Source organism: Chiroxiphia lanceolata, chromosome 6, assembly GCF_009829145.1.
Source record: "Chiroxiphia lanceolata isolate bChiLan1 chromosome 6, bChiLan1.pri, whole genome shotgun sequence".
Classification (NCBI taxonomy): Eukaryota; Metazoa; Chordata; class Aves; order Passeriformes; family Pipridae; genus Chiroxiphia; species Chiroxiphia lanceolata.
The window spans coordinates 9,179,202-9,207,120 of record NC_045642.1 but is presented as its reverse complement, the minus strand read 5'-3'; the positions used below and the strand labels follow the sequence as shown (position 1 = coordinate 9,207,120).

The window sequence follows — 27,919 nt, the reverse complement described above, 5'->3', positions numbered from 1 at the left end:
AGCTTATTTGAACCAGGCCAACAGGCTTTAAGTTCCATTATAGCCCTTGAAAGCCCAGTAAGTCACAATAAATATTAAAGTGTTTGAGAGCATTAAAGGAAACGACAGAGAAGGATTTCATTTCCCATTTGTATAAAACTGTGCAGTAATATTGTACAGTTCAATCAAAGTGCTCAAAACAACAGGTACAGAGATCATAGAATCATAGAATGGTTTGAGTTGGATGGGACCTCAAAGATCATCTGATCTCAACCTCCCTACGATGGGCAGGGACACCTTCCACTAGACCAGGTTGCTCAGACCCCCATCCAGCCTGGCCTTGAACACTTCCAGGGATGGGGCAGCCACAGCTTCTCTGGGCAATCTCTTCCAGTGCCTCACCACCCTCACAGCAAAGAATTTTTTCCTAATTTCTAATCTAAACCTACTGTCTTTCAGCCTGAATCCATTCCCCCTTGTCCTGTCACTACATGCCCTTGTAAAATGTCTCTCTCCGTCTTCCTTGTAGGGTCTCTTCAGGTACTGGGAGGCTACAATTAGGTCACCCCAAAGCTTCTCTTTTCCAGGCTGAACAATCTGAATTCTCTCAGCCTTTCCTCCATCCCTCTGATCATCTTGGTGGCCTCCTCTGGACTCGCTCCAACAGCTCCATGTCCTTCCTGTGCTGGGGACCCCAGAGCTGGATGCAACAGTCCATGTGGGGTTCCCACCTAGTTCTGTTAATAACCATAATAACCTGTTTTTGCTAATATGATTAACAATATAATTTGATACGCTAATAAAAATAATAAAGAAGTAGCAATATTCTCTGTAAAATTCTGATTGATTTCTTTTAATTTTTATACCCTTTAGGGCATGATATTTTCAGGGTAAAAGTAAAAAAAAAAAAGTATTTACCCAAATGTCTCACTGAATGAGTTTTTTTTGGTGGGAAAATTTGTGGAATTAAATTGCTGTGAGGGACCATGGGAGATGTGGATAGACCACTAAAGTGTGTGAAGTATTGTTGGAGCTTTAGCAAAATTTGTTTCACATTAATAAAGACATATCTAACATTAATAAAGACATATATATGTAAATATATATACAAACACATCTATGATGTGATGAATATGATTAAAAATATGTGATGAATATGATTAAAAATACTTTCATAGAGCCAGTCATAATGATTAATACGAGTTGTGTTGCTCATATACTTCTAGTAAAAATCTATATTTTTCTTTCAGATTTCCATTTTTTTCCTACTGGAAGCATTACATTTCACCTAGCAGTTGGCTCCTTGTCCTTATAATTTTTTTAAGTTCAGTGAAAACCATTAGCCCTTCTGATTTTGAATAACCCAAAAAAATTATCTGGTTTTGAACTTTCTTCATTTTGGTTTGGTTTCTTTCTTTTTTTTTTTTTTTTTTTTTTTTTAGGAAATATATATGTAAGAAATAAGAAGATAATATTACTCTTCTGGGCAATTTATGTAGAATAGAAGTGTAAGCTTCTCTTTAAAGTCAGATTGTTTGGACTGGAAATGAGGTCAATTACTTCATTAGCTTCCTTTTCAGAATTAACTACTCTAAGCCTACATTATGGGACTTTGGCACGTCACAGCGGTTCAATATTTACAATTCTTGCTTTACATTTAAGGAAGAGCCAAAATTAATTTGCTTTTTCTATACCAGCAGATCATAAAAGGGTTGTCACAAATGTTGAAACCTCACAAGGGCCTTCAGGAAGGTTGCCTGCACAGACTGATATGGACAAAGAGGAATTGTATTGCTCAAATTATGTTGCTCACTAACATCTTAAACTGATTAAACAGCCTGATTTTTCTTTTAGGAAGGAGTTGTTGGCATAAAGGGCAATAAAGACAGCCCTGAAAGCTTTTATCCTTCTCAGATGAGGAGCCAGATGCACTTTAATGTTCACACTGACTCTTTTTAAAAAGTATTTCAGCCATGGCAAATGTATTATGCATCTGTTGTTCTTTGTGAACTTAGGGTTCCCATTTTATAAAAGGAAGCTTTTTTGGCTGATCCATATGTATTAGGGTGTGATGGAAGTCTTACTGACTGGGATATTTACTACTAAGAAAGATAATGAATTAATAATTTACAATCAGATCGTGTTTACTATGAATTCACTGTTTGAAAAAAATATACAGAATATACTTCTTTTCCATTCATATTCCTATTCATTTCCAGAGAGCAAAAGAAATGAGCTGAAGGCTTCTGCAGACTTACAAATGGGTAAATCTGGAAATTTTAAAATCATAGAATCATTTAGGCTGGAAAAGATCTTTCAGATCGTCGAGTCCAACTGTCTTGTCTGCCTGAAATACTGTCTAAGAGAAAACTGTAAAGCAGATATATGAAAACAGAAAATCAAGCAAAATCTAAAGTGAAACACCCTAAGAATGTAACAGCTAAAGAACAGAACTGAGAAACAGATTTGATAAAAATTATCATTCAGACTGCTCTTCTGCTTTTTCATTTGTAGACGGGAATTATTTTAAAGCTGTGATGCTCTTGGAAGCCTTCCTAATTTTGGCAAATCCAAATACAGAGAAGAACTTCAACTTGCTTGTTTTTGCAAAGCATATACTGAAGAATGTATGCTCTGAGTAAGAACTGAACATATTGGGATTTCTGTCTTCCTGAGTTCAATTGTGCATTCAGGCAAGATATTATATTAAAAGGAATCTGTAGAAAGAACCAGTAGCAATAACTCAATCTCTTATGAACTAAATAATTTCATGTTGTACATAATTGTGAAGGTAAAATTGAAACTGGACAGCTTGAGGGGTTTTTCTTCTTGTACTTAACTAGTTTTATGGAGTGGAAAGCTGATATACTGCAATTAAAACCAACAAAGCAAATATTGAACACAGTATAGTGATGACAGATGTCACCCTATCCCAGATTAATGGACCCACCCTGCTCAATATTTGGTACCAAGAAGAAAGCAGGAGAGTCTAATCCTGCTGTTCCAGTGAGGGTACCCAAATTGCACTGGGTTCCAGAAATGAGTGCACTGAAGTTTGGAGGCTGAGAAGGATGGTAATAATCCTCCTGCCCAACAGTCTCTCCCTGAGGCTGTCTGTTCCTACTCCACAACATGCAGGAGGTGTCCAAATACGTGGTTTTCTCACCAAACAGCAAACTGGCAGGGAGCACACAGAACTGTAGCTGACTGAGGGATAAATTCAGGGCTTTACACTCTACAGCTGATTGAAGCACTTTGATTGAGCTATAATAGATTAAAAAGAGAAAAAAAAAAATCAAGAGGATAATAAACCTGAACTGTGCACTCTAGCATCAGGGAAGTAACTGTGTCATTGTTACTCTCAAAAATATAGATGTCAAAGTTCACAGACGGGATGGTAACTGTTGTCAGCGACTCCTGAAGATTAATGTATTAATATGCCCTTAAATTCCTGAGTAAAGTTGGACAGTTATATCTGGAGAAATGCAGTCCTAACACACGGTCAAAGGGGTATGCTCAACAAATCAGTTACTGTGAAAAGCTCAGGAGTTTCTGAGAACCTGCTGGATTCATAGGGAAAACAAATCTTTAGAAGGACACAGGTGGAGGACAAGGGACAAAGATGAAACTTTAACCCTATGTGCTGTCAGCTTCCAAAATATGCCAGTCCCTCTTGTACCTTTCTGTTAACAATACCCATAGCATTGTATTATGGAATAATAAAGCATAAATGCCAAAGAACAGTATCAATACCCAGTTCATTAAGGCAAAAATTCTGGCTGACAAGATCAAGATATTTCAGCTCTTAAGGAAAACAGCTTATTTTTGCCCTTACACCTATATGTAGAACCAGACATTTTCCAACAAACACAATCCTTCAGGAAAGGCCTGCTGCATCAGAAATTAATTTATTTTTCATTCATCTTGACATAAAGGTCAAGATACTAACACTTCAGCATTTCAGGGTTTTAAGGGTGATAGTAACTTAACTGAATACATTAGCCTTGCATCTATCTGGAGGTTTCAAATGCTGCAAGGGGCTTCGTGGTACATTTTTCACCTCAGAAAAGCAGGAAGTGTTATTTTAGATATTTAAGAAACACCATGAGCCTTTTTGCACAACTAAAGAAACTTGTGAGCACCAGAGACTAAGGTCAGAGAAAAGATCAGAAGCTCTCAGGCTCATATGAAAAGTCATTTATAGCAACGACTGTCTGTTGAACCCTGTTTACCAGTATCAACCACTTTGAAGAAGTATGTTACTTCGATGCATCTAAAAATGTTCATCAATTAAAAAATTAACAGTTATTCTTTCAAGAGCACGCTGGAGATTTTGATCTATTTTCCTCAACGACAATGAACAGGCACACTTAATGCACTGCATTTGTCAAACACTGCAGGCTCAGGCAGATGGCTCCACACCAATTTACAGTGCTTTGTGTATTCAAAGGTTTCTCCTTTGCTTTCTTTACATATACGCTCACACATGTACATCCCAAGTCTAATATACATCAGCGTGGGTGGAAAGCTAAGATTCTGAAATATACAATAAATACAAATAAACTGACTGCTGACATAAGCTTTATAAATGATGCTGCCTCAAGGGCTTTGGTGTTTAAAAAAATTAGGTAGAAATGATAAGTAAAATAGGTCTGGAGGGGGATAACAGCTCTCAGATCTGTGTGGTTGGAGCACAGTTTACTGAAGGAGCTTGCTCTGTTTTGGCTGAGCTGTAAGGAGTTGCATGAGAAAGCCAAAGGCAGGCTTTCCTCCTTGGTTATACAAGTACTGAGTCACCCTCCCTGGAGGTATTTAAAAGATGTCTAGGTATGGCACCTTGGCACTCAGGGACATGGTTTAGTGGTGGGCTTGGCAGTGCTGGGCTAACAGTTGGCCTCAATGATCTTTAGGGTCTTTTCCAACCGTAATTGATTCTATACTGTGATTCTGTGAAAAAGTCACAGTCATACAGTGGTCTCAGAACTGCAAAACTAAATCCTCTATGCATCTGTGATACCCTGATTTTTACCAGCAGCTAGATACAGGCTTATTTTTATGCCCAGGAATCACTTAATTACCCTTCAGAAGTAATTAAGATAAGGAGTTGACACCTTTCTTGTCAAAGTCTTCTGACAACCTCTCCGATGCACAGTAGCTTCATTACTGTCCATCAACTTACAGTATGCCTCTCAGCCTCTTGGATGAGGACAAGAAGGTCTACTATAGATATTTTCCCCCAGTGTTATCAAATATGAACGGGAAAAAGATATGCAAATCCAGATTTTAAAGGGAAAGATGTCATTTAAAATATTCCGAAGAGAAATCTGCAAGCTCCCTTTTTCAGATTTTGTCTTCATTGAAGTTTAGTGACTTCTGCTATATATCTGAGACATAAATGACAGCCTTCTGTCCTTATTTAACTAATCAATAATGCTGCTGTTGATAGGATGAGTAAATTATTTTTTTTTAAAGCAAGGTTTATTCATGAAAGCTGCCAAAAAGCATTAAAATTTTGTATGTGCTCTCTCCAAGTGTCTGAACATACACAGTTAAAACCACTGTGAGTAAATTTGGATCTGAAAAATGTTAATGGAATGTAAACAGTGCAACAAATGTGTTCAGAAACCCTAGTGGATATTTGAAGAATTGTTTGTTTTTCTATTCACATTACCAAGTAGTTCGTAGAATAAAGCTGTTAAAATATCTCAGTGATTAAACTGTTTATTACTAAGTAGCTTTTCCCCTTCTTCTAGAAATGTCAAAGTTATTTAAATGTCTTTTTACAAACAGGAGCAGAAACCAAGATGTAGCACAGTTCTCAAGGTGAGATTCGGTAACTCAGTTGAAAAGTTAAAAATGGAACCTGGATCTTCTCACTTCTGATTGTGAGTCTAGCAACTTTCCAGTTGCTTCTCCAGTGAAGCAGGATGCAAGTAAAGACAAGGGATGCAGGGAGTTTAACAAGCCTTGCTTAGCACACAAGCAAGGCTTTGACCACTAGACAGACAACGTGGCTTCTTCAAATAATCTGGTTATAAATGAGTTAATTAAATAACTGAGTCCTGAGAAAGCTGTCATCCCTCCAAGCACACCTGCTTTCCGTGAGGCAGCGGGCACTTTGCCAGTGTGTGAAGTACTGACACCATGAACAGACCTTTGCAGGAAGAAAGTGATACAGAGAGGCAAAAAAAATGCGTCACCAGCTCTGCAGCAAAAAGGGACTGATGCCGAGCATCAGTTCTTAGGTTGTAAACAAAAAAATCAGGAGTTTTTTGGGTAGATTCCAGGAAGACTGGGAATACCATGCATCACAGAATTGTAGAATCATAGAATGGTTTGAGTTAAAGATCACCTATTCCCAAGCCCCTCATGATGGGCAGGGACACCTTCCAATAGACCAGGTTGCTCAGAGCCCCATCCAGCCTGGTCTTGAACACTTCTCTGGCATCCACAACTTCTCTGGGCCTCACCACAGTACAGAATTTTTTCCTAATATGTAATCTAAACCTTTTCTCTCTCAGTTTGAATCCATTCCTCCTTGTCCTGTCACTCCAGGCCCTTGCAAAAAGTGTCTCTCCATCATTCCTGTCAGCTGCCTTCAGTTACCGGAAGGCCACAATTAGGTCACCCCCTAAATAAAAGAGAAGCCTTCTCTTTTCCAGGCTGAACAAACACAATTTTCTCAGCCTTTCCTTGTAGGGGAGGTGCTCCATCTCTCTAATCAACTTGGTGGCCTCCTCTGGACTCAATCCAACAGGTTGGTGCGCTTCCTGTGCAATTACAAATAAATTCCAAAGTAATGACAATCAACATCTGTAATAAAAAACTGAAGCAGAGGTTTTGATAAACATGACAATTCTGGAAGATCTAAGCAGAAAATCCAAGTAATTCTATTTATGTACAACAGTAAATGATTCCTACAATAAAGATTTGTAGTAGTCTTGCATGCCCCATGTAATGTATCCCACCTTCTTGTGGAATATGTAATTGTAATCAAAGTTAATAGCCTCTTTTAACTTGGAATTCTGCAGATTTCAATCTTTCTATGCTTTCTTCTAAAGCAAACTCTGCAGTATTTCTTTTATAATCTTTTATTATCAAAAGACCATTTTACATATTATATAAGAACTTTAATCTGATAATTAATTGAATGGAGAATAGCAAAATAATTAACTGGATTAAAAGTAAGCTCTAAAGTAGTTTGAAAGTGCTGGAAATCAGTCCATGGTATTTAGGCTTGTTTTTCCACTTGCAGTAGTTAAATCCAAAATAAATAGTTTCTGTTTTACCCAGGATTCTGATAGAAGATATTTCTAATGGTTTAGATGCACAATTATTGCCACTATTCAACATACCCAGACTCTTGGAGATATTATATGCTTGAAGCAAGTAGAATCTACACTGTCATTCTACTAGAAAATGTATTCTACTGGATTTGCATTTTCTTTAATTAAATTAATTTAGCTAGATTAGCATCTTATCTCCTAAAATTATTTTCTCCTGAAAAAATTGGAACAGCTAGTTTCTTAAAATGAGGAATTAAAGAGTATCCTCTGCTTTAAAAAGGTCAGCAAGCAAAGTTATGATTAGCTGTTCCTTGGACAATTTACTATGACATGAAAAGAGCAGGTGCTGCCAGTCTAAATTTGAGAACCAAACCTGTGCTCCAACATCCAACCCGTGGGTTAGAGCAGGAGACAATGTAGCTCTCCATTCTTGGGAAGGAAAATTTTGCAGATTTCTGTTGTTTATCTGTACCAAGGGCTTTACTTTTTTTTTTTCCTTTGCTGTCCTAGACTGTTTCTTGGCAAAGCTCTTTCTTTTATTGAGGTTTCTAGACAGTCCATGCTAATTCTGGAGCTTTGGCTGTTTAAACAGAAAATATTGCCAGGATAAACTGGCAGATTAATTTCTGTGAGCCATTCAGTGCTTCTTCCACCTTGTGACCTGGAGTATGTGGAGGAAACACATTCCTTTCAAGAATTACTGTCCAGTTCTGCAGGCAAAAAAAAATTCCTCTATGTTGGTAATCTTTATGCACAAGCCACTGTCCCTGAAGTTACTGAGATTTCAAGTACAGCAGATTTCAAGTACAGTACAGTGTTTGGAACATGCACTGTGGTAAAATCGTGTTTTTCTACTCTGAAAAAATGTCCCTCACCATAACGATCCCCTTATTTTGAACTGTATTTTTGTAAGCAATTAACTCCCCATTTTTGAGATCCAAACAACAAAATAGAAATGTACTGTGCACTTTAGAATAAATACAGTATAAGCAATTACAGCTAATTGCATATGAGATTCTCAATGAAACTGAAGATGAAACAAAGGTGACAAGCAATTTACCAGACTGCACTTCCAGTGCCAAAATCAATTACAACATTCCAAATCCTGTAAACATTAATAGTAATTAGTCAGCTATGTGTCATTGTGCATCTTTGACTGATGTCCAGCATGTACTGTCTTACTGTGTTTAGCTACAGGGAAGACTCAGTAACAACTCTTTTAAGGGGCAGTGAACAGCACACATTTATAGAGGGAGAACAAAATATCTGCACGTACAGATGCTGCTGCTGCAGCTCCAGTGGCTCGAGTGTGTTTAGACCAGTCTCTGGATGTCATTGATAGCATAAATACAGAATAATAATTAATTACTAGGCAATGCTAACTAAAGTAGAATGAGGCTGAGTATGAGGCTGTATGCACAGCACCAAGCTTATTATTCAATTCGGCTCACTATTAGATGATGTCAGTACCAGGGGATTACAAATCCCTCTGGGGGTTATTTTGCAGTGAAATACCACCAGTTGCACAGTATCTTACTTCTTCTAAAACAGAATTTCAGACATATTAGGTTCACTCAAGCAATAAAAAAAGAAAAAGAAGATAAACAGCCTTACCAGAGAGAGAAATTACAATCACAGTATATGGCATAGTTTTTTAAGACAAGTTCAGTTATAATCAGTGACATACTTTTCATATGATACACACACTACTCTCTCCAGGTGGGTGCACCCAAGCAAATGGGATGTAGGGAAGGGAGTGTGAGCTTTGCAACCTTCTTCTTGCAGAGTCCTGACTGCTCTTCCCCAGGCCTGACTGCTCTCCCTACCTCCCTCTCAGAAGTACAAAGAATGTAAAGAAGCAAATAGTGGTGTCAGCCCCTCGTTCCTAGAAACCATAATACCACTGCAGGGGGATATTTAAGAAAACAGCATGGAAACACTGAGTTTTCATGTCTTCTCTCCTCCCCCAAGACCTGCTCAGCTGGATTGCTCTCAAATCTGGGGAATTCCAAAAATTCTGCTACTTCTAAGGGAAAACCAAATTGATGGTAAATTTCTAGCCAGTGTTTTTTCATCCTATGGTCTCCAAATTTTTTATTCTTGACTGGAAAAAACCCCCAAAAAGCAACTAAAAGTAGTAATGAGGGTTTCTTCCCATTTCCCCAGATAGAGCTACAACCCACTTTTCTGTCTAAGAGGATGGGATTTGCTAATTTTTTCAGCTAGTTCAGTGGAATGATTTTAGGATATTTTTTTTGAAAGCTTGATACATTTTTCTTTGTCATCCACCATAGGTAGATAAGGAACCCACGTCTATTGCTAATCCTGGTCCCACATGGTCCCTCAAAATAAATAAAGAAAATGAAGTTAAAAATAAATTAAAAAAATAAAATCACGCTTCTGATAGCTTGATTATATTATGAAAAAATATACCTAAAACTGAATTACATGAGTATTATTTGAAATCTTCTCTTTAGAGTCAGGTGTTTGTATGCATCCTTTTCTCAGGAGGTGTCTGTGATCCTATTTCCTTTAAATTAACACGATTCCCACCATCAGGTTGTCATTTAACAACTTTTATTTGCCTCACTAAGTTAGCAAAGATTACCTTTCACACTGCAAATTTCTAACTTTTGCAAACAGTCCACAGCACTGAGGGGAAAACTGACCACACTGTTATATTTTTAAGAAAGAATTTCCTGTTGTAATTGCATTTGTTACAGCATGCATTTATTATTCAAAAACTGATCACTATAAAACTGGAGAAGTGTTTTGAACAGAAGCAGTTATTTCTTATTTTAGCAGCACAAACGATTATGTTTAGATTTTAAAAACATACATGAAGGGCTTACATTTCAAATTCCCACTCAGTTTCACTGGGGTACAGGTAGTTTCACTCATGTCCTTTCTTGGAAAATTTTACTCAGAGGTTATTTTGAGTGAAAGTAGTGCTACAGAAGCCATGAGGTCACATTTAGTGACTGTGGCTTATAGAATCATAGAATCACAGAACGGTTTGGGTTGGAAGGGATCCTAAAGATCATCCAGTTCCAATCCCCCTGCCCTGAGAAGGGACACCTTCCACTATCCCAGGTTGCTCAAAGCCCCATCCAATCTGGCCTTGAACACTTCCAGTGACTCACCAGCCTCACAGTGAAGAATTTCTTCCTAATATCTAATCTAAACCTACTCTCTCTCAGTTTGAATCCATCCCCTTTTTAGCAGCTTTCAATACCTGACAGTGGGATTAAGTTTCGCTCCAAAATTATAGAAACTGAGATGAATGCAGGAAAAAAGGAATAGTTTTTTGAATGACTAAAATGTGAATGCTAAGAAAACAGAAAACATTTCACTTGTAAGCATAAGGTTACATTCACTTAAGAAAAAAACTTACAAAAATGAAGAAGGGAAAAGGACCAGCATTTCAAAGAGTTGCACGTTCCAAACTTCCAGACTTGTGAAAGTCAGGCTGTAAGAAGGTTGCTGAGTAGAGTTACCCACTGTTAATTTCTCTAGAGGACATTCATGTAAGGGGTGGGTGATTAATTCTACAAGTTTCATAAACATGAGCACGACAGACACACTGAGGTATACTGAACTAACAAACAAATATATATCCTTAAGAACAAGTGAATTGACCCAATAAAAATACAGTTTAATCCCAAGTGTGAGGGGGGACACAAACTAGAGAATGGGGAACATTAAAAAGTTGTCCCCCTCCAAGAAAAACTGTGTTGTGCATTTCTACTCCAATAATATGAACATGATTTCCCCCATCACAGTCCTTTCAGTGTCAGTCTCAAATGGTACCACATCAAGATGTACCTCTGAAATCCAACCCAGGCCATGAAAGCAAATGTTTGAATCTCCCTTGTCAAAAATGGGACAGTAAACAGCAAAATGGTGGAATATGCAAAAGACAACCAAAAGTTACCTGTTAGTGTTGTTGTTTTGTCAGATGCAGGCTACAGTGTGTGGTATGATTTCAGTCTGAAAACGTAAATCCAAGCTTGCAAAGAGGTATCATGAATAAATTACACAGCTAAACATATCAAGCCCAGCACAGAAATAGAAGTTTTGAAATCCTCCTTATGCTTTTATTTATTCCCATTTGAACGTGTATCCCATCAAATCACTGCCTCTCAATTATGGCTTCCTTGCTGATAGCAGAGGCACATTTCTATTTGCTAAACTACACAAGAGGAAAATATATTCTCTTTATTATTTATAAGAGTAAAGTGCTGAGAGGCCCCAGCAAGGCCCAGGCTCTTGTTTTCTGTTTGCTGTGAAAATAGAGCGAGCCATATTCAGGCAGGCTACTTTCCACCTAACTCCTTGGACCCACTGTTTTCTCCTGGCTGCTTTTTAGGCAGGTTTCTGCTCAGTGCTTCACTGACATCACACTTGAGACTTGCCCTGCTTTCTCTGCTGATTACAGACACGGCATTAGATGGAATTTTAGCTGCACATCAGTACTGGAAAAGCAGCTGAAAGGGCGGGGAAAAACAACACTGACAGTTTTCTACAAGATCACATCCCAAGTGCCTGGCACAGTTGAAAATAGAGCCTTATTTTCCCAATCCCCAACTAGTAATCTATTCCAGCCAACTAAACCCTACTCCTGTCTCTAAACAACATCCCTGAACCAAACACATTTGCATAACATTTTGCCAGCTAATATCTGATTTGCAGGATTTACAGCCAGACATCCCCTGTGCTGTTTTGTATGTTCACAGACCTCCTCAGCTGGGGCTAAGTCCTTCCATTACCTTGAACCAAGTGCGTCAGCATCACTCCTTCCATTCGATTGCTGACTCAGGAAATACTCTGTCAAAGCTTGCTTTTTCCCCTATTTTTTTTTTTTTTTCCAAAGACTAGCAGGTGAAAGAATAAGCAACATTTGTGTTTTTAAAAACAACAATATACATTTACCTCAGAAGTACTCGGGGATTTGGCATCTATTTGCTGTCATTTACTGGGAAGAGTACTTCTTGAAACGTAAAAGGGTCCTTCCCTGTTGATCAAGGTTAATTATGCAACACTTCTGCATCTAATATTTTTTCTACTCCTGTCCTAAGAAACTATTTTTATTTATTAGCAACATTTCCAGATTTAACAACCCTGGCACGTGCTATTCTATACACAATGAATCCAAGATCCTATGTGAATACCCACTTTGAGGTGATGTTTCTTTTAACATCAATGATTCTATGATTGCAATAAACGGTTGCCAACTGTGTTTCAAGCTGCTGGGACTGCTACAGAAAAGTAAGAATTGTTCATCTTTTAAAGCTTTGGATGTTTTATACTGCTGGAATCCAAGGACTTGTGTATTTCCCAGATGCAGCTGGCTGTTCTTGCTGTCATGCATCCCACTACACTCCTTTACTGATTGCTTTATTACATCTAGTTTGCTCATATATCTTCGAGATAGCATTTTAAGGCGCTATTTTTTTCAGCTTTGTGATCTGCTTTGCTTACTGAGAAAATAAAAAGGGATTTTCATAGGTCTTGATGCAGCAGTGATGACTTGAGAAAACAGCAGAGGATGGAGGGACTGCACAGCTTCTTTGCTCCTCCATCTCCTATCCAGCACACGTCATAGCAGCTACTGTTAACAGGGTTGGGGAGAAGAAGCAGACAATGGAGAAGGAAAAGCGAAGGGAAGAGAGCTGTTAAATTTACCCTTGGCAAAAACATCTCACAAAGTCAGCAAGACCACCCTAAGAGGAAATCCGGTGTGGGAGACGATTAGGGATGCTGCTCAAGAGAAAAGGGCCTGGCGAAATAAAAGGCAGGACTGATGTGGGGTTTTGAATTCCCTAATTCCCCTCCTCCCTGGCTCTCATGATTTTGAATGAAACATTAATACTGCTTCAGATGCTTCTTCCCTCCAAGGCCAATCAGCTGCTCGGCAGGGCGTGAAGCGGTTGTTCATTTGAACAGCTAACGAGGGAGTGGAAGGACAGAGCTAATTCCAAGGCTTTCCCAGCTCACATTTGCCTTGACACACAGGGAATGACCTGAAGAGCCTCTCTTCACTTTGGAAGAAAAGAAGTGGTGCTGTATTAATTCTGCATAAACAAGCCCAACTTGTCAGAAGAGATAATTTTTCACAACACGACCATAAACGTAGTTTTAAGACTGGAGTAGACACCTCGTCCTGCTTAGTGCCATGGCAACAACTACCACTGGAAATCTTCCTCGTATGGAGGGGTACAGAAAAAAGGAGGCAAAACTGCCAAACAACAGAAAATGTCAAATCCCAAGCCTTCCATTTTAACAAAATTACTGTTCCTTCTCTCAGTGCACAGAGCCTTTAGGATAAGGAGTGAATCCCAAGACTCAATTTTACATGTTCCTGAAAGTGAAAAACTACTTCCCCCTAATCTGGGAATGAAAAGAGGCTGAGGTGGCTGAAGATGTTGCTGGTTTTATTGCTATTAAGGTCTGTTCTGGTTTCCAGCTCCCAAGAAAAACAGAAAAGAAGGAAGAAAAATACATCAAAAGAAGAAAGAGCAGTTTTTGTTCACAGTGCTGGGTCTGACTTGTAACACTACTCTACAGAAGGACAGATAGAGTAATCACTATCAAATCACTCTGGCAAACCCATACCTGTGCACTGCTATTTTGGGAACTGCTTTTAGCTATTTTATCATCACTGGCTCCTAGCAGCAGTAGGAAAGAAATCATCTTGACTAGTCAATTCTCTCTTTGTAACACAATGACAACAGAAAAAGAGACAGGTACAAAACGAACAAGGTAGGCAGGAACAAGACATTAACTTGAGAACGAGAGCAGATATAAAAATGTTACACCTTCTGCAGCTAAGAGAAGCTGGCAGGAACAGTGATGCTGCTGTGTAGGAAAGAGTCAAGGTGACAGGTTTTACTTATTAAGTGAAGACAGGACGGCCAAGCTTTCTCTTTCCTGATTAGCCACAGCCCTCCTGTCAGTGTCAAATCATGCTTTCTCAGAATGACTTAGCAAGCTACTGAGCCCTCAAAAAAAACCCCAACCAACCAACCAACAAACCAATGAGCATGTGATGGGACCACAAGACAGCCAAAGCATATGGACAGATCTGTTTTACCTTTTTTTTTTACAGTGAACTCCACAAAGAAGCTTAAAAGGCTTTTAAATTTGGGAAAAATTGGCAGATTTTAGTGTAATATAAGACAGAAATTTAAATTCTTACAACAAAGGTACAACACAGTATATCCACAACCTTTCCTGTCCACTATGTCCCTGCAGGCAGGTTGTTAAAATCCCAGGCTTCAACTCAGCTAAGTGTAATTTCTAAGTAACAGGAAACCTGCTTGGTGCTCTTTGATCCCTTGGGAATATGAGTGATATGTCTTTCTTTAGAGGCTTGGCTGCCTCTTCTGCTCCTCATGTCCATCTCCTGAGCAGCACAAGCAACAGGTGCCATGCTTGTGCCTACTGTACCATCAGGTTTCATCCCTCTTTATTTGTGAAACAGCTATGAAACTAAATAAAATTCAACAAATAAAACAAACAAATGAACAAAAAATAGGTCAGCGTCTCACCCTCCTGTTTACCAGCTCAGCCTAATTTCTGGTCTCTATTTTTTTTTAACTCATTAATCATCTTTAATATTTGTCATTATCAAAAAAAAAAAAAAAAGAGGAAAAGTTTATGTTAGACTTTTGTTACCATGGATGCCTTTGTGGCATGTGCAGAAATAGGAGCCTTTCTTAATGACAAGATCTACTGCAGAAGAGAGCAGAATCACACAGTTAAACAAAATTTGAGCTATTGGTTTAAATTCGTGTCCAAGCAAATTGATAAAGCTGAAAAAAATAAACCAGCACCGCTAAGAGTATTTTCTGTTCCGAGCTTTACGTATTTTTTAAGCAATACCACATCTCTTTCCTCTTGTTTTTGGTTGATAATGGACCTTAAAGCTCTTTTCAGCAGGTAAGAACTGCCATAATGCCACTGCTACACACATCCTACTCTAGCCCTACAACAGGGAAAAGAAGAGCACTAAGCAAGACCCAACTCAATACCTGCTGCACGTCCCTGTAGCCAGACTGGGGAAACACTCCCTTCATTTGTGCTGTGCAGAGAGACCTTGGCATAACGAATACTAGAGAGCAGCTGTTTTTGGTTGGCTTCTCAAAAAGAGATAGAATAATTAGGCCTTGGTTTTATCCATTTAACTTCTCTGGGGGGGAGAAAAAAACCTTCTCATTTAACTGGGTAAAACATCTGCTACAAATGGAAACAGAAGATCATAAGACTGTTGGTCTCATTGATAATTTTCTAATTAGCATTGAACATTCCTTTCTATATCAGGAGGATAATTCATACTGAACCACAAGGTTTAATTACTAATAAAATTTCACAGATGTGAGAAACACCTTTTGTACTATCTTAATATTTATTGGTGAAACAATCCACTTCATAGCCATGAACCTCTTGCAAATTAGAAAACAGGTAGAAAGTCTTAAAAGGGGACTCTAAAGAGAACTTTATACAGCTGCAGCCAGATGCCCCATGAGATAACCTGTGTGTAAAATGGGTCAAACTTTGTGTACTGGTTGATTACACAGTAATACAATTACATCACACTAAATGGGAGAAGAAAGCAAACCATATTGTTGAAGTCAGAGAACTAAAAACCAGCTGAATTAAAAATATTAGAAATGGGGCAATAAATAAAATGAGCTGCTGCTTGAGAAATGGAGTGGGAACACCCAGATGGAAAATCATCTGAAACACTGGTGTATGCACATATAATCTAGAAAGGGAATGCAGCAATCAGACACTGAGTAACCTGGGTGGGAATGATCAAGACTGGTTTACAAGAGGAAATTTTAGAAGATAAATACTTAGTGTTTCGTATACTCAAAAAAAAGATCCCTCACAGGGGGAAAGGAAATATTTGGGGAGTTTCAGAGACAGTGAGATAGAATTAAGATATTTTAAACAAACTTCCTGATGGAAATTAAACAAACTGAAGAAACATTTTTCCAAGGGAAGTCAGCAAAGCTTTCTTTTATGTATAAAACTAAACTGTGAAAAAAGAAAGTGAGAAAGTATACTGGAAGGAATGATCCTATTTCAAATCCTCATTCTTATTATTTTAAACACCCTTTGAAAGTTTTAACTCCAAATCATTAGTGCCTGATCTTTTTGTTAGCGTGGTGGTTTTACAAAAATAATCTGAAAGCTTCTTCTGACAGTTTATGGACTATTCCAACATTGATCTTTGGTAGACACACAACTACTGTAAATTGGCTTAAAACATACACACACATGGGCCAGTTTCAACTGCATCCACTGTATTTCTGAATTCCAGCTAACCACAGGAGGTATACAAGATCAAATCCTGTAGTGTATGACTGCCAAATGAAGCCAAACTTGGGTAATGAATGTCTAAAATAAAAAAAAAAATTAAAAAAAAAATGAAGCTGAACCTATTGAGCAGCTTAAAACACAAAATTCAGTGTGATTGCAACAGCTAATATAACAAATGTGCAAGCCACCACCTGTTATACATAACACTTTTTTCTCTACTCTCCAAATAAATGGATCAAGTATTCATTACTTAACAGTACTACAAAACATGCAAAAAAGATTTATCTTGTCAGAGGATGAACTTTAGGAATTGCAGGTTTTTTAAGTTGCAACTGAGAGCATTTTTATGGAAATTCCTTTCATCTGTAACTAATTATTTCTAAATTCTTATCCCTTGGACTAAAATTTTGTTAGCAGTATGAAAGGGACCTGTTAGCAATATGAAAGCTTTACATCAAAATAATCTCTCTTTATCTCTTTGGGCTAAATAAAGCCACAGAAGAGCTTAAAATAATGACAAAATACAGCAAAAGATGCACAGTGCAACATTTTCCAGTACAGTTTTTCACTAAATCAACAGTGATCATTATTTTCAGTGCAGGAAGAACTAAAACATAGCAATGTGCTTTTAAACATAAATACATAAATTGCAGTTTATGTTCAACCTCTACATATTACGCACCAAAGTTCGTAGAGCGCTGCACACCCTCAAGACTGAGTTTAACTGAATCTGCTGTTATGACAGCAATAATTTTGGATTTACATTTCTAGGTCTCTGAATTGTCAGTGTAATTAAACTCACACAAATTAGTTTGGAAAGGAATCTTCCGGAAAGCTGTCTGGGGGAACATGTGGCTGATCATTTGTACTTGGGTCACTAAATATATGGATCACACAAATATGTAACAATTCAGAATTCTACCAGTACTGAAAAACAGAATTACTGTAACAGAGGGTCATGTTTTTTGAGGAATTAATGACCCATAAATCCATTACAGTAACACCTCTTCTAAGTCATCAGAGCTTTGGGTGCCAAATTTAAACTGTTGCCTGCAGAAAGTTTATGGATAATCCATAGGAAAGTATAATTAGCTAACTTCTTTCCCCTCTCCCCTCCCATCAAGGAGCAACGTGCAAATCCCACTGAAATAAGAGCTATGACAAATGCAGTGACCAAGTTTTAGTGGCAAAAAGAGTTTGTATGTATAAGGACTAAATTTAGCCTACTGCTCCTCACAAGCAAAACTGGCATTTAAGATGGGAATTCAGGTGTAAGACAGACTGTATGCTATTTAGCCATCCTAATTTTCAAAGGCTGATGTTCTTGTCATTACTCTTCAGGTTATTTTCAATTATATATATATTTTTGTTACTCACAATTCAAAATAACCATTTTCCTTAATGTTCACTGCACATTTGGAAGAGGAATGCATAAATTGTGTGATGACTGTAGTGATAAGTGATTTCTGATTCAATTAGTATGTTACTTTAACTTTTAGTATTACTTCACAAATGGGCTTGCAATGACTGCAGTAAATAAGCATTATTTTTATATATATCACATATGAGTAAACATACTTTTCTCTGTTAAACACAAAGGGGTGTAGCTGGCATCAGGCTATTTAACACAGCATAAAATATTGTTATATTATAGTTTCAGTGCATAAGGGCAGACTGTAAACAACAGACATTTGGTATAATTCCCATAAAAGTGAGAAGTAAAACCAAAATGGAAATGGAAGCCCCAGAAAGCTCTTCCTTTCCACATGTCTACAGAATATGGATGCAGAGACCAAGAAGGGCTGGAGGCCACCTTTCTCTTGGCTTTTCCCCATAGACTGAAACTTGCCCTTCTCCCCACAGCATCCAAGAGCAGCCATGGGACAGCACCGGCCTTGAGTCTTGGGCAGAGGCACTGCAGAAAACCTGCTCACATTTGTCTTCTCAAGTTAAAAGTACTGCTAAAGAACACTGCAGTTGCTTTGCACTACTGAAAAAATATAAAGCGATTTCAGTACTGCAAGGATCTGTCCTTTCGTGTCTGAAGAGTATTTAACATGACTATGCTGCAGCCTCACAAAAGCTCAGTTTTATCCTAAGAATTATGTTTGTAGCCTTCCTTTTCTCTCATTTTCAAGTGTAAATCCTAACTTAAACATCTATACAACTTTAGGTTACCTATAAACAAAAATATATTCTAGGAAAAAGTTATGTGCAGTTATAGTCTTTAATTTACTTTTATTAAAATTAATTTACCTTCAAACCATTATTAAGCACACAGCTAGTCCCTTTACTTTGAACATAATTTGCTCTTTTCTACAGTTTGTTTCAAAGTTTAGTTATCTGTTTTAGACAGATTTCCCAAGGAAAACCAATACTAAACTCTTCCAGTATGACAGGAAAATCTCTGAGAGCCTCTTTGTTCAAAGGGAATTGAGCTAGCAGAGCATCTTAGAACACAAGCAACAGGAAGGAATTATTTCTGCCTGCTTCAAACTTGTTCCTGACTTTTCAAAAGAGAAAAAGAGCACATATTTTCAGTCTAAAACACATAACATCAGTGTGGTGGGTTTTTTTCAACTCTTGAAACAGCACTTTGGTTCTCGAAACCCAGAGGAATTTGGGCCTCACATATGTTCACTCATTCGACCTCATGTCAGTGACTATGATTCATACTTGTCCTCTGTCCTGCAAAGACTCCTGCACTGGAATGACACACAGAATACTATCAATTTGGAGCAGCTGCATTTTACATTTCTTTCGCAGGAGAAACAAATTAAAAATACGGAAAGCAACGGCTCATAGTGAGTAAAATAAAAATAACAAACATACTGAAAGTTACTTCACCCACTCAGATCTTTTTCATGTCTTTACAACTTGTAAATGCTTTTTGCATTTATCTAGATAAATCTAGATGTACTTAGCATCTTGATGAAACTCTGCAGCTTGATGTGTCCCTGGAATACTTGGGGGGGTGAGGCAGGGAATGAATCAGTGAGTAATTTGAGTTACAAAAATTTAAAAATACCCTTCTAAGAAGTTAAACTACTTTCTGAAGACAGGTTTTGTTTTTAAACTCAGTTCTGAATTAAAGGGAAACTTGCTGGAATAATATTTAATTGCAAGTATTAGCTTTCTAAGGAATGACCACTCTATCAGAATGATCCTCTCCACAGAAAACCGTGGCTCTCACATTCCAGCAGTGGGTTTGGAGGCCACATATAACCTGTTAGGCTTTTTTGTTTCTTTGTACTTTTGTCTTTCCTGAAGTCAAAAGTATAGACTGAAAAAAAAAAAAAAGTACTGATTCATAAGATTCTCAAATTCCACTGCAAGACCATAACTGCACTTACTTGTACATTTTGTCTTCAATATCCACCCCATTTCCATGCCCACATTTTTTAATTTCTTGATTGTCAACTATCTTTACCTCCATCAAATACTAAAATCTGACTTTCTGTTACTGTACAATATTGATCTCACACTTACGACCTGTAGCATACTTTATGCTTAATGGCCATCACCATACCCACAATATTCATCATGTATTCTGTTTTAGCATCTATTAGTCAATTTTAAAGAACATAATTAAGAATATTTTAAGACCTTACTGGCTCATCCTCAAGATGTGCTATCCAACACAACAGAAAAGGAGAACAAACTTTGCTTTTTATTTCTATTCATTTTTTCTGCTACAAAATTAATTAGAATTAATTATGATTAATGGCTGTACTTTTTTTTAACCCTTCATAAGCAGTTTCTCTGTCTTAATTCCTCTTTTAATGGTTAGCCTCTCCATTAAGGTTTTCTGCCTTCATGTTTTTTTTTGTTGTTTTGGTTTTTGATATTTTTTACACACTAATATAATTCTCCTGCTCAAGGAACTTCCATTCCTCATCTACAATATTTACTTTATTTGGTGTCGTGGTGGGGCGATATTACGTGATCTTGAGTGATTGTTTTCAAACGTCCATATGACAAACACAGTTTTCACTTGAACATCTCCAAGAGGTCCACGTGACTCTCCTTTGTGAATGTTTTACATACTTGAGGTGTTCAGACTTTGCAATTTACCCTCATAAAACCCTTCTGTGATACCGAAATATTATCGACATTTTACAGTGGAACAGAAAACGAGTCAGCTTATTAAAGTACTGAAATGCTTAAGGATGCCTATTGGGATTTTCAAGGTTGCTCTGACTTATACCTCTTATTGAACTAATTGAAGATTTTTCACTAAATGACTAATTTGCATCTTTAGTTTTCTGAAGAGTTTTAAAATCTGACTCACCCATGTCACCCTTTATATCCAGTGGACCAGCGCATTAAACCCAGAACTCATTAGACTTCAAACTCATGCTCGAAGCACGTGCAAGGCTTCCCACAACAGGGCAAATTACATGAAAAATAAAGATGTGGCGCATACCACAGGCATCCAGTCCCCTCCTGTCCCTGTCCTCTTCCCTCCTGGTCTGAGTCACACACCAAAGCCTCAGACAGCGGGAAGCCACAAAGCCAACTGCATCAGATATCAGGCAAGAAACTAGTGGATCTCCAGGGATCTGGCTGCTCCCTGCTGGGACTGAGGGGTGCCGGGAGGCTGAGCTTGTAGACAAACACTCCTATCAGGCTCAGCAACCCCTCAGCTCACTATCTCCCTCTGTAAGAGCTTGATTTTTCTAAATACTGACAGGGGACAGAGCCAACATACATGAATGGCTCCAATCAAAGTGCTGCAAAATCATCTATATCCACCATGTTGTTGGATTTAGGCAAGTAGCCACTTTTATTTCAGAAGAACTTTTGTAAGGATTTCCCCATGCATTTCCCCCCATGCAAAACCTAACTACGTGTGTGTTTTCTGGCTGCACTTTTCTCAGCTCAGTTGTACACACTGCTCTTTTGGGTGGCCTAAAAGGAAGTTACTCAATTTGGCTAATGCACATCACCTTCACACCTTGGGGGGCAGCAAATTGGAACCAGGATAGCTTCATCTTTTGCCCAGGTCTGCCAAGGAGATGCTGTCTTTCAGCACGAGTTTTCTTCACATCCCTATGCTTAGACCACTAGAGGCTGGAAAGGGAATGCATCAGCTGCCAGGGCTTTTTAAGGCCATTTTGCTCTTGTTAGGTCAATGAAACTCACTACACAAAGCAGGCTGGATTTGGTCAGTGTACTGCCCTTTGATTGTGAATCCTATTGCTTCGTTTTGGAAGTCGTGTACACTGCCTTCTTACAGGCCACACCATCACATCTAAGGACCAGCTAAACAAACCACATGGGCAGCCAGTTCACTGGGAAAATATATCTATTTTAATCAAAGAAATATAAGACTAGGTAAATTAATAAATTCCTGACATTGCTACCTTACGGAAGCGCTTTCCAAGTCAGGGCTTATGGATAACGTGTTGCCTGCTAGACCCTCTGAGACTGGCTGCAGCTGCAAAAAAATAAAAATGTTAAAATTGAGGCCAATAGGAAGATGCTGCCTGCAGCATAATTGCTCACTGTTGTTGCACATTGGCTGGCGAAGGTTAGGGACTGCTGCTCTGTGTAATCGAGCAGGTTTGCAACAATACTGGAAGGCTGTTGTATAATAACAGTCGAAGCAAAACAGGTAGAAATAAATACACATTTTTTTCATCTTTAGGTAGAGGTGATACATTTTTCCTGAGCTCACCATGCTTTAAAAATGCTCTCCAACAGATGCCAGGTACTCTTTTTGCCTGAGGCTGATGGAGAAAAAGCAGGTAGCTTCTGAAAGAAATTTGAAAAGCTGTTATCCAAGTAGCTGAGGTTAGAGTCTCCATATGCATTTCAAGTAGTTTCGTATCCAAAGTGAGCACTGATTTAAGCAGACATTTTTGGAATCATGACCTGATATACAAATATGTGATTGATCCTTTAGTAGATGAAAATTACTGAAAATCACAGGTGTCTGTCACAAAAATTATTGCTTATATGAACAAATTAAATATGCCTATATGAACCAACAATTAAGTTTGCCTATTTTCAAAGAATCCTTATCAAACATTGCATGAATCACTTCAATTTGAATATTTCAAGTAGTGAAAAGCTAGAATGGCTGTAAATAGCTTTGGATGCAAGTGAACTGAATGATGGAAAATTCCTTATTCATTTGTTGTGGTAGCAGATTTTTTTTCCCCCTCAAATTTTTTTTTCTTAGTTTTACTTCTTTCATCCAGGCCTTTTGGCATGTGCAAGGATTTGTCAGTAAGTTGCACTGAATGTTACTTCAGACTCACCAAATCACAGAAAACCACTTAAGAATAGTGTCATTAGACTGCCCTACACTAAGTGAACAGATTTATTTCAGAGAATAATAAAGAAATGAATACTGTGCTGCGATGACCAGCTGATCTAACAGCACGGCTTCCCAGTACTGCAAACGTTTATCAACTTCTTTTTTAACACTCTAAATTTCTCCTCACATCGAGCGAACCCATCTCGATGCAAAAATAAATATAATAAGCTCCTACTTTAAACTGCAATTTGCCTTTCCCTTATGGCCAGAAACATACGGCACATCTTCAGTCTTTCCACGTTTTTGTGCAGCTGGAGCTCAGCTTTCTTACGAGAAAGCTTCCTTAAGTTAAAGTTTTTTAAGTAGGAGCGTTATGCCAAGATGCAAAAAGGCAACCATAATCCTGACATACACACACAAAACCACCCGGTGTACACCTTGTAAGCCCCATAACCTGTGTTTGTACCTACAGAATTGCGAGGAACAGTCTTCTTAGCTTCTAACGCACAGAACTGGGAAGTTAGGTTAAATCGCGCTCCAATTACACCGGGCTATGAACCCTTCTCCTCTGCGCTTAACCCCGGAGCGCCGGGAGGGCCAGGGGAGCACAAGGGCAGCCCCGGGCCCCCGGGCACTGCAGCAGAGCCGCGGCAGCGCCGGGCAGGGCGGCTCCGACCCGCTCCGGGTGAGCGGCGGCGGCCGAAAGTTGCCCGCCCGCCCCCCGCGCTGCCGCACCCGCTGCTCGCACGGGCTCGGGCAGCGCTGCGGGCTCGGGCTCCGCATCTCCCCCGGCACCGGGCGCTGCAACCCAGCGTCGGGCGCAGCAGAGCCCGGACCAGCGTCCTCCCCCGGCCACGCCGGGCAAATTTCCCCGCCAGCCCCGCGTTCCCGGGAGCATCCCTCCCTCCACCTTCCCCGCTCCGCCGCCGCTCGCTCCGGGCAGCCCCCGCCGCGCCGGCAGGCCTCGCCCCGCGGCGCCCGGCCGCCGAAGGATGCCGGGGGGCGTTCGCCCTCCTCCCGCAGCCGGGGCCGGGAGAGGCCGCCGGTGCCCGCGCCCCCGAGGGCGGCGGCCGTACCTGAGTCGCTGAGGCGGGGCCGGGCTCTGTCCCGCAGGTAGTAGATGAAATCGCGGCAGTTCTCGTTCTCCACCGCCCCGACGGAGCACAGCTCGGCCAGCAGCTGCAGCGCTTTCTGGCAGATCTCGTCCTCCCTGTCGCCGGGCATCGCCCCGCAGCATCCTCGGGAGCGGAGCGGAGCGGAGCCCTGCGGTCAGGCGCCGCGCCGCTGCCCGCCGCCCGCCTGCAGCCGCCGGGCCGCCGCCCGCATCCCCAGCCAGCGGCGCCCGCCCCGCCGGGCCGGGCCGGGCCGGGCCGCCCCGCCGCTCCCCCCGCGCCGCTGCCGGGGGCGGACCGGGGGGTCCCACCAGTTGAGCGCGGGGGCGGGAGCGGCGGCGGGGCCGCGCTGCGCAGCTCTGCCGGCGGCGGGAGCGGCCGCCGCGCCCCTCTCCGCCCCGGGGGGCAGGTCTGTCCCCCGCCCCGGCCCGCGGGATGCGCGGCCGGCACCCCCCGAGCTCGTCCGCTCCTCTGGGAACTTCAGGGGCGGCGCAGGGGCTGGCGAGGGACGCTGCTGGGCGCGGGTCCTGACGGACAGCGCCCCGTCCTCCCCCTCCCCATCGCTGGGCAGGCCCGGCCCTCCTCCGACAGCTTGTCCCGTGCCGTGTGCCCTTGCGTCTCGCTGCCCGCTCCTGCCCGGGAATTATCCCGCTCGCTCAGCTAATCGCCTGGAAATGCCTCTCTGCCCCCGCGCCCCTCGCAGTAGGGAGCCCTGGGAAGCGAAAAATGTATCCTGGACAGAACGGAGATCTTCCTTCAGCAGATTCATATTTTGGCTTGGCTGATCGAGGGCTTAAAAAGAGTTAAAAGCACGGCTGAGAAACCTCAGGCACCTGAGACCCAGCCATAGCTTGAGGGGAGGGCAGGAGAGCCTTTCCCGGAGGAGGTGGGGGCTGAGGAGATGTCTGCCATTAGGCATGTTTATCCTGACAAGTAGGAGATTCTTAAGGTGCTGCTTTGCTTTCTGGGTTTGTAGGCTGGGAGGCTGGTGGGTGTCATAAGGGGAAAAGCTGAGAACTGGCTGCTCCATTTAACTTCATTTTTTTTCCTCTCTCTCCCTTTTATAATAGTTTAAGCAAATATCAGAGGCCATGATGAGCTCAGAAAGTTCAGACTGCTGTGGATGTTCAGCCTACTGTTTAAAGACTGCTGATAGCAGTTCTAGAAATAGCATAATTTTCTAGTAGAAGTTTTTCTCATTTTAAAGAAAAAAGTATGTCACTGAAACAAGATGTATTTTGGGAAAGGAGTGGATGTTAATAAGAAAAGTTGTTTACTAGCGTAACTTGTCTCCTAGTGCTTTTGCAGCATTGCTTATGTCTCAAAGGCATTGTTTTTCCTCCCTAATTTTTAATAGAAAAATGATATTTGTAATCATGGTTGTATAAGCCAGGTATAATTCCATCAGTAATCAGGCAACTCATTCATGCTGGCTTGTTGTTATTAGGGATTAACAATAGATAATAAAATAGTATGTAGACATTACAGTTGCTGACATATTTTTGAAGGCCAGAGGTTTTGATGACATCAGTATATGTTTTCACACCTAAGCACAGGGAAAATTCCTACTGGTCTCAATAAATGCTGCACAAATATATATCTTGGTGCTGGAAAAAACAAGGTGATTGCCTTGTTTCCCTAATCATGCAGGGAGAAAGACAGTTCTTGAGAGGCACTGTCAGTCACGCTAAGGATCAGGCTTTAGCAGTCCTGCTGCTTTTCCTACTTCAGTAAAGAAGATGTAAAATTTAAAGAACTTGGTACAGCTAAAGAAACCAGAACGTCTTTTAAGGAAAAACAGTTTCAAGAGGGGTAGTGAATTATTCATACATATGTAAGCTCTCTGGGGGCAGGAACTTTTTAATCTGTATACACAAAATCAAGTCCTGGCCAGTGCTGGTGATATGTCATGAAGAGGAGGAAAGACAGAGGAGCTGTCAAAACCCACTGACAGAGATATCTGAGAAGTACAGTTGAATTAGTCCAGTGATCACGTGTGACCAGATTTTGAATTACTGTACAATTTGTGCATTGTGACTCATTTGGGCAGATTATCTGGCTATATTTTTGTAGTTTGGCCCTGGCCAAGATGGCTGAGCTGTTCTGTAGCTTGTGATCTGTCCAGGATAGACAAATATATCAACTATAAAGTGATATTAATGCATTTACCAGAGTGTGGTTTTTATCCTGTGGGACCACAAGCTCATCACTAGCTTGGGATTCAGGCTTGCTGCAGAGTGAACTCTGGACAGCCTGGTGATGAAGTGTTAATTTCTTTATCCTTCTCCTATAACTAGAGTATTTTGCTTCATTTTTTAAATAGTAGCTATTTGAAGGTGCTGAGATGTTTGTAATGCAGATGGTTAGAGTTGGAAATTTTTCAGTCTGGTGGAGGAGAGACCACGAAACTCTTTGGACATCACTGCTCATAAATAAAGGCATCTATTCTCAAAAGCTCTGAGCTCTAAGTGCGCTGTGTGAGCAAATGGCCATGTCTCTGGAGATGGCAGCAGTAAATGTAATCAGCTGTATCTCAAAGCAAGTGCAACATTTCCTTCCTGAGGTTGTTTGTGAAAACCAGACTATATCTGCCATTTTATTATCGTTGATTGCATGTTTCTCTTCTTGCAGGCACCCCTGGTTGGGATGGGTTTACTCTTTTTGTCAGCTGCAGATTTTCCTAATTCAGGGGACTGTGTTACGTTTGAGATCCCTAGTGAATGCTGTACTAATTAACTGTGCACCCAGAAAGGCATTGAAGATGCAGTGGGATGCTCTTATTAACCTTATCTTGAGAGTTACAACTTGTACTGACTATAACTCCACTTTTTTCTGTTTAGCTCAGAGCTACCCTCACACAATACAGTGTACTCAGGAAAAAAATCCCCGAGCCTGCTACACACAGAGTCAGAATAAGTTTAACTCTTTGACCTACAAAAGCTCTGTCTTTATCAATTGACATGTTCTTCTTTCTTTTCTTGAAATAAAGCTTTTCCCCAGTGTTCTGGCAGTAGCACAAGGATTGCTGGCAATGAATTCATCTTCAAAGATGAGGCGTTCATGAAATGAATGCATTTCTAGAAGAAAGTGAGGCAACTTGTATCAGAATATTTATTATGGCTATGCTCCAACCAGAACTTATCAAGTATTTGTATTTATAATTGCTTGAATTACATTTGCCCACAAAGAGGTGGCTATAAGCTCACCATGTACTTTAACAAAAGGGAGAAATGAGGCCACATGTATTTCAGGAAATCAAGAAAACACATAGAGCTACTAAGTTACCAGTGAAAGACAACAAACGAGATTATTTTTTTTCCCCAAAAGTCAAGGTGTGTGAATGTGTAATTAATGAGTAGGACAAAAAGACAGAGAACAAGGAAAACATTGCTGTGGTTAAAGGGTGCCATTGAGCTGAAGGCAGTCACCTGAAGTCCAGGCTGGAGAAGGGAGATGCTGCTGTAGGTTCAGAGACTGATACATCTATCAAATCTTTCTGTTATTGGCTGTGCCAGACTTTCTGCCTCACTCTCAGTCTTCCTCTTCTGTTCTTAATGGGTGTATGTTTTTATGCTGCCTAAAATTAGAAAGTGCTTAGGTGAACATGTAAGAAATAGAAATGTGGGTAACTACTACTGAGTTTTTGTGAGATGATGCTTTTCTGAGTAGCTTCATTCTTGGGATGAGTTAGTTGTTCTTCACAGAAGATTTTAGCACTGCTTTTAATGAGAGGATAGTTAGAAAATAGGTATACCCTCATCTGGGCATTTTACTCATCACTGACTTCAAGAGGTCAGATGGAAACAAGTTAGTGTTAACTAACTTAACTAAAGGGAGGGTGGTATCCTCATTTTGAGAATGTTAATATACAAAAATAGCTGTTCTTGGATACAGCCAATAATATGTCATCATTTGAAGATTTTGAGATCACTGTTAAATACCGTGATGAA

At 40.1% G+C, this 27,919-nt stretch overlaps 1 protein-coding gene and 1 long non-coding RNA gene across 5 annotated transcripts in view; one reads left to right on the top strand and one right to left on the bottom strand.

Annotated features, from left to right (window-relative positions):
* SYT9 (synaptotagmin 9) overlaps positions 1–24,145 on the bottom strand; it is a 67,013-nt gene extending 42,868 nt beyond the window's left edge. For all 4 annotated transcript variants that reach the window (XM_032690652.1, XM_032690650.1, XM_032690649.1 and 1 more), the window contains exon 1: positions 23,934–24,145. In XM_032690652.1, coding sequence (XP_032546543.1) covers positions 23,934–24,081 — 148 coding nt within the window. In that variant the 5' untranslated portion in view covers positions 24,082–24,145. The remainder of the gene's footprint in view (positions 1–23,933) is intronic.
* Positions 1–27,919, top strand: part of LOC116788153 — a 228,514-nt gene that overhangs the window by 129,472 nt on the left and 71,123 nt on the right. The gene's annotated exons all lie outside the window — the stretch shown is intronic.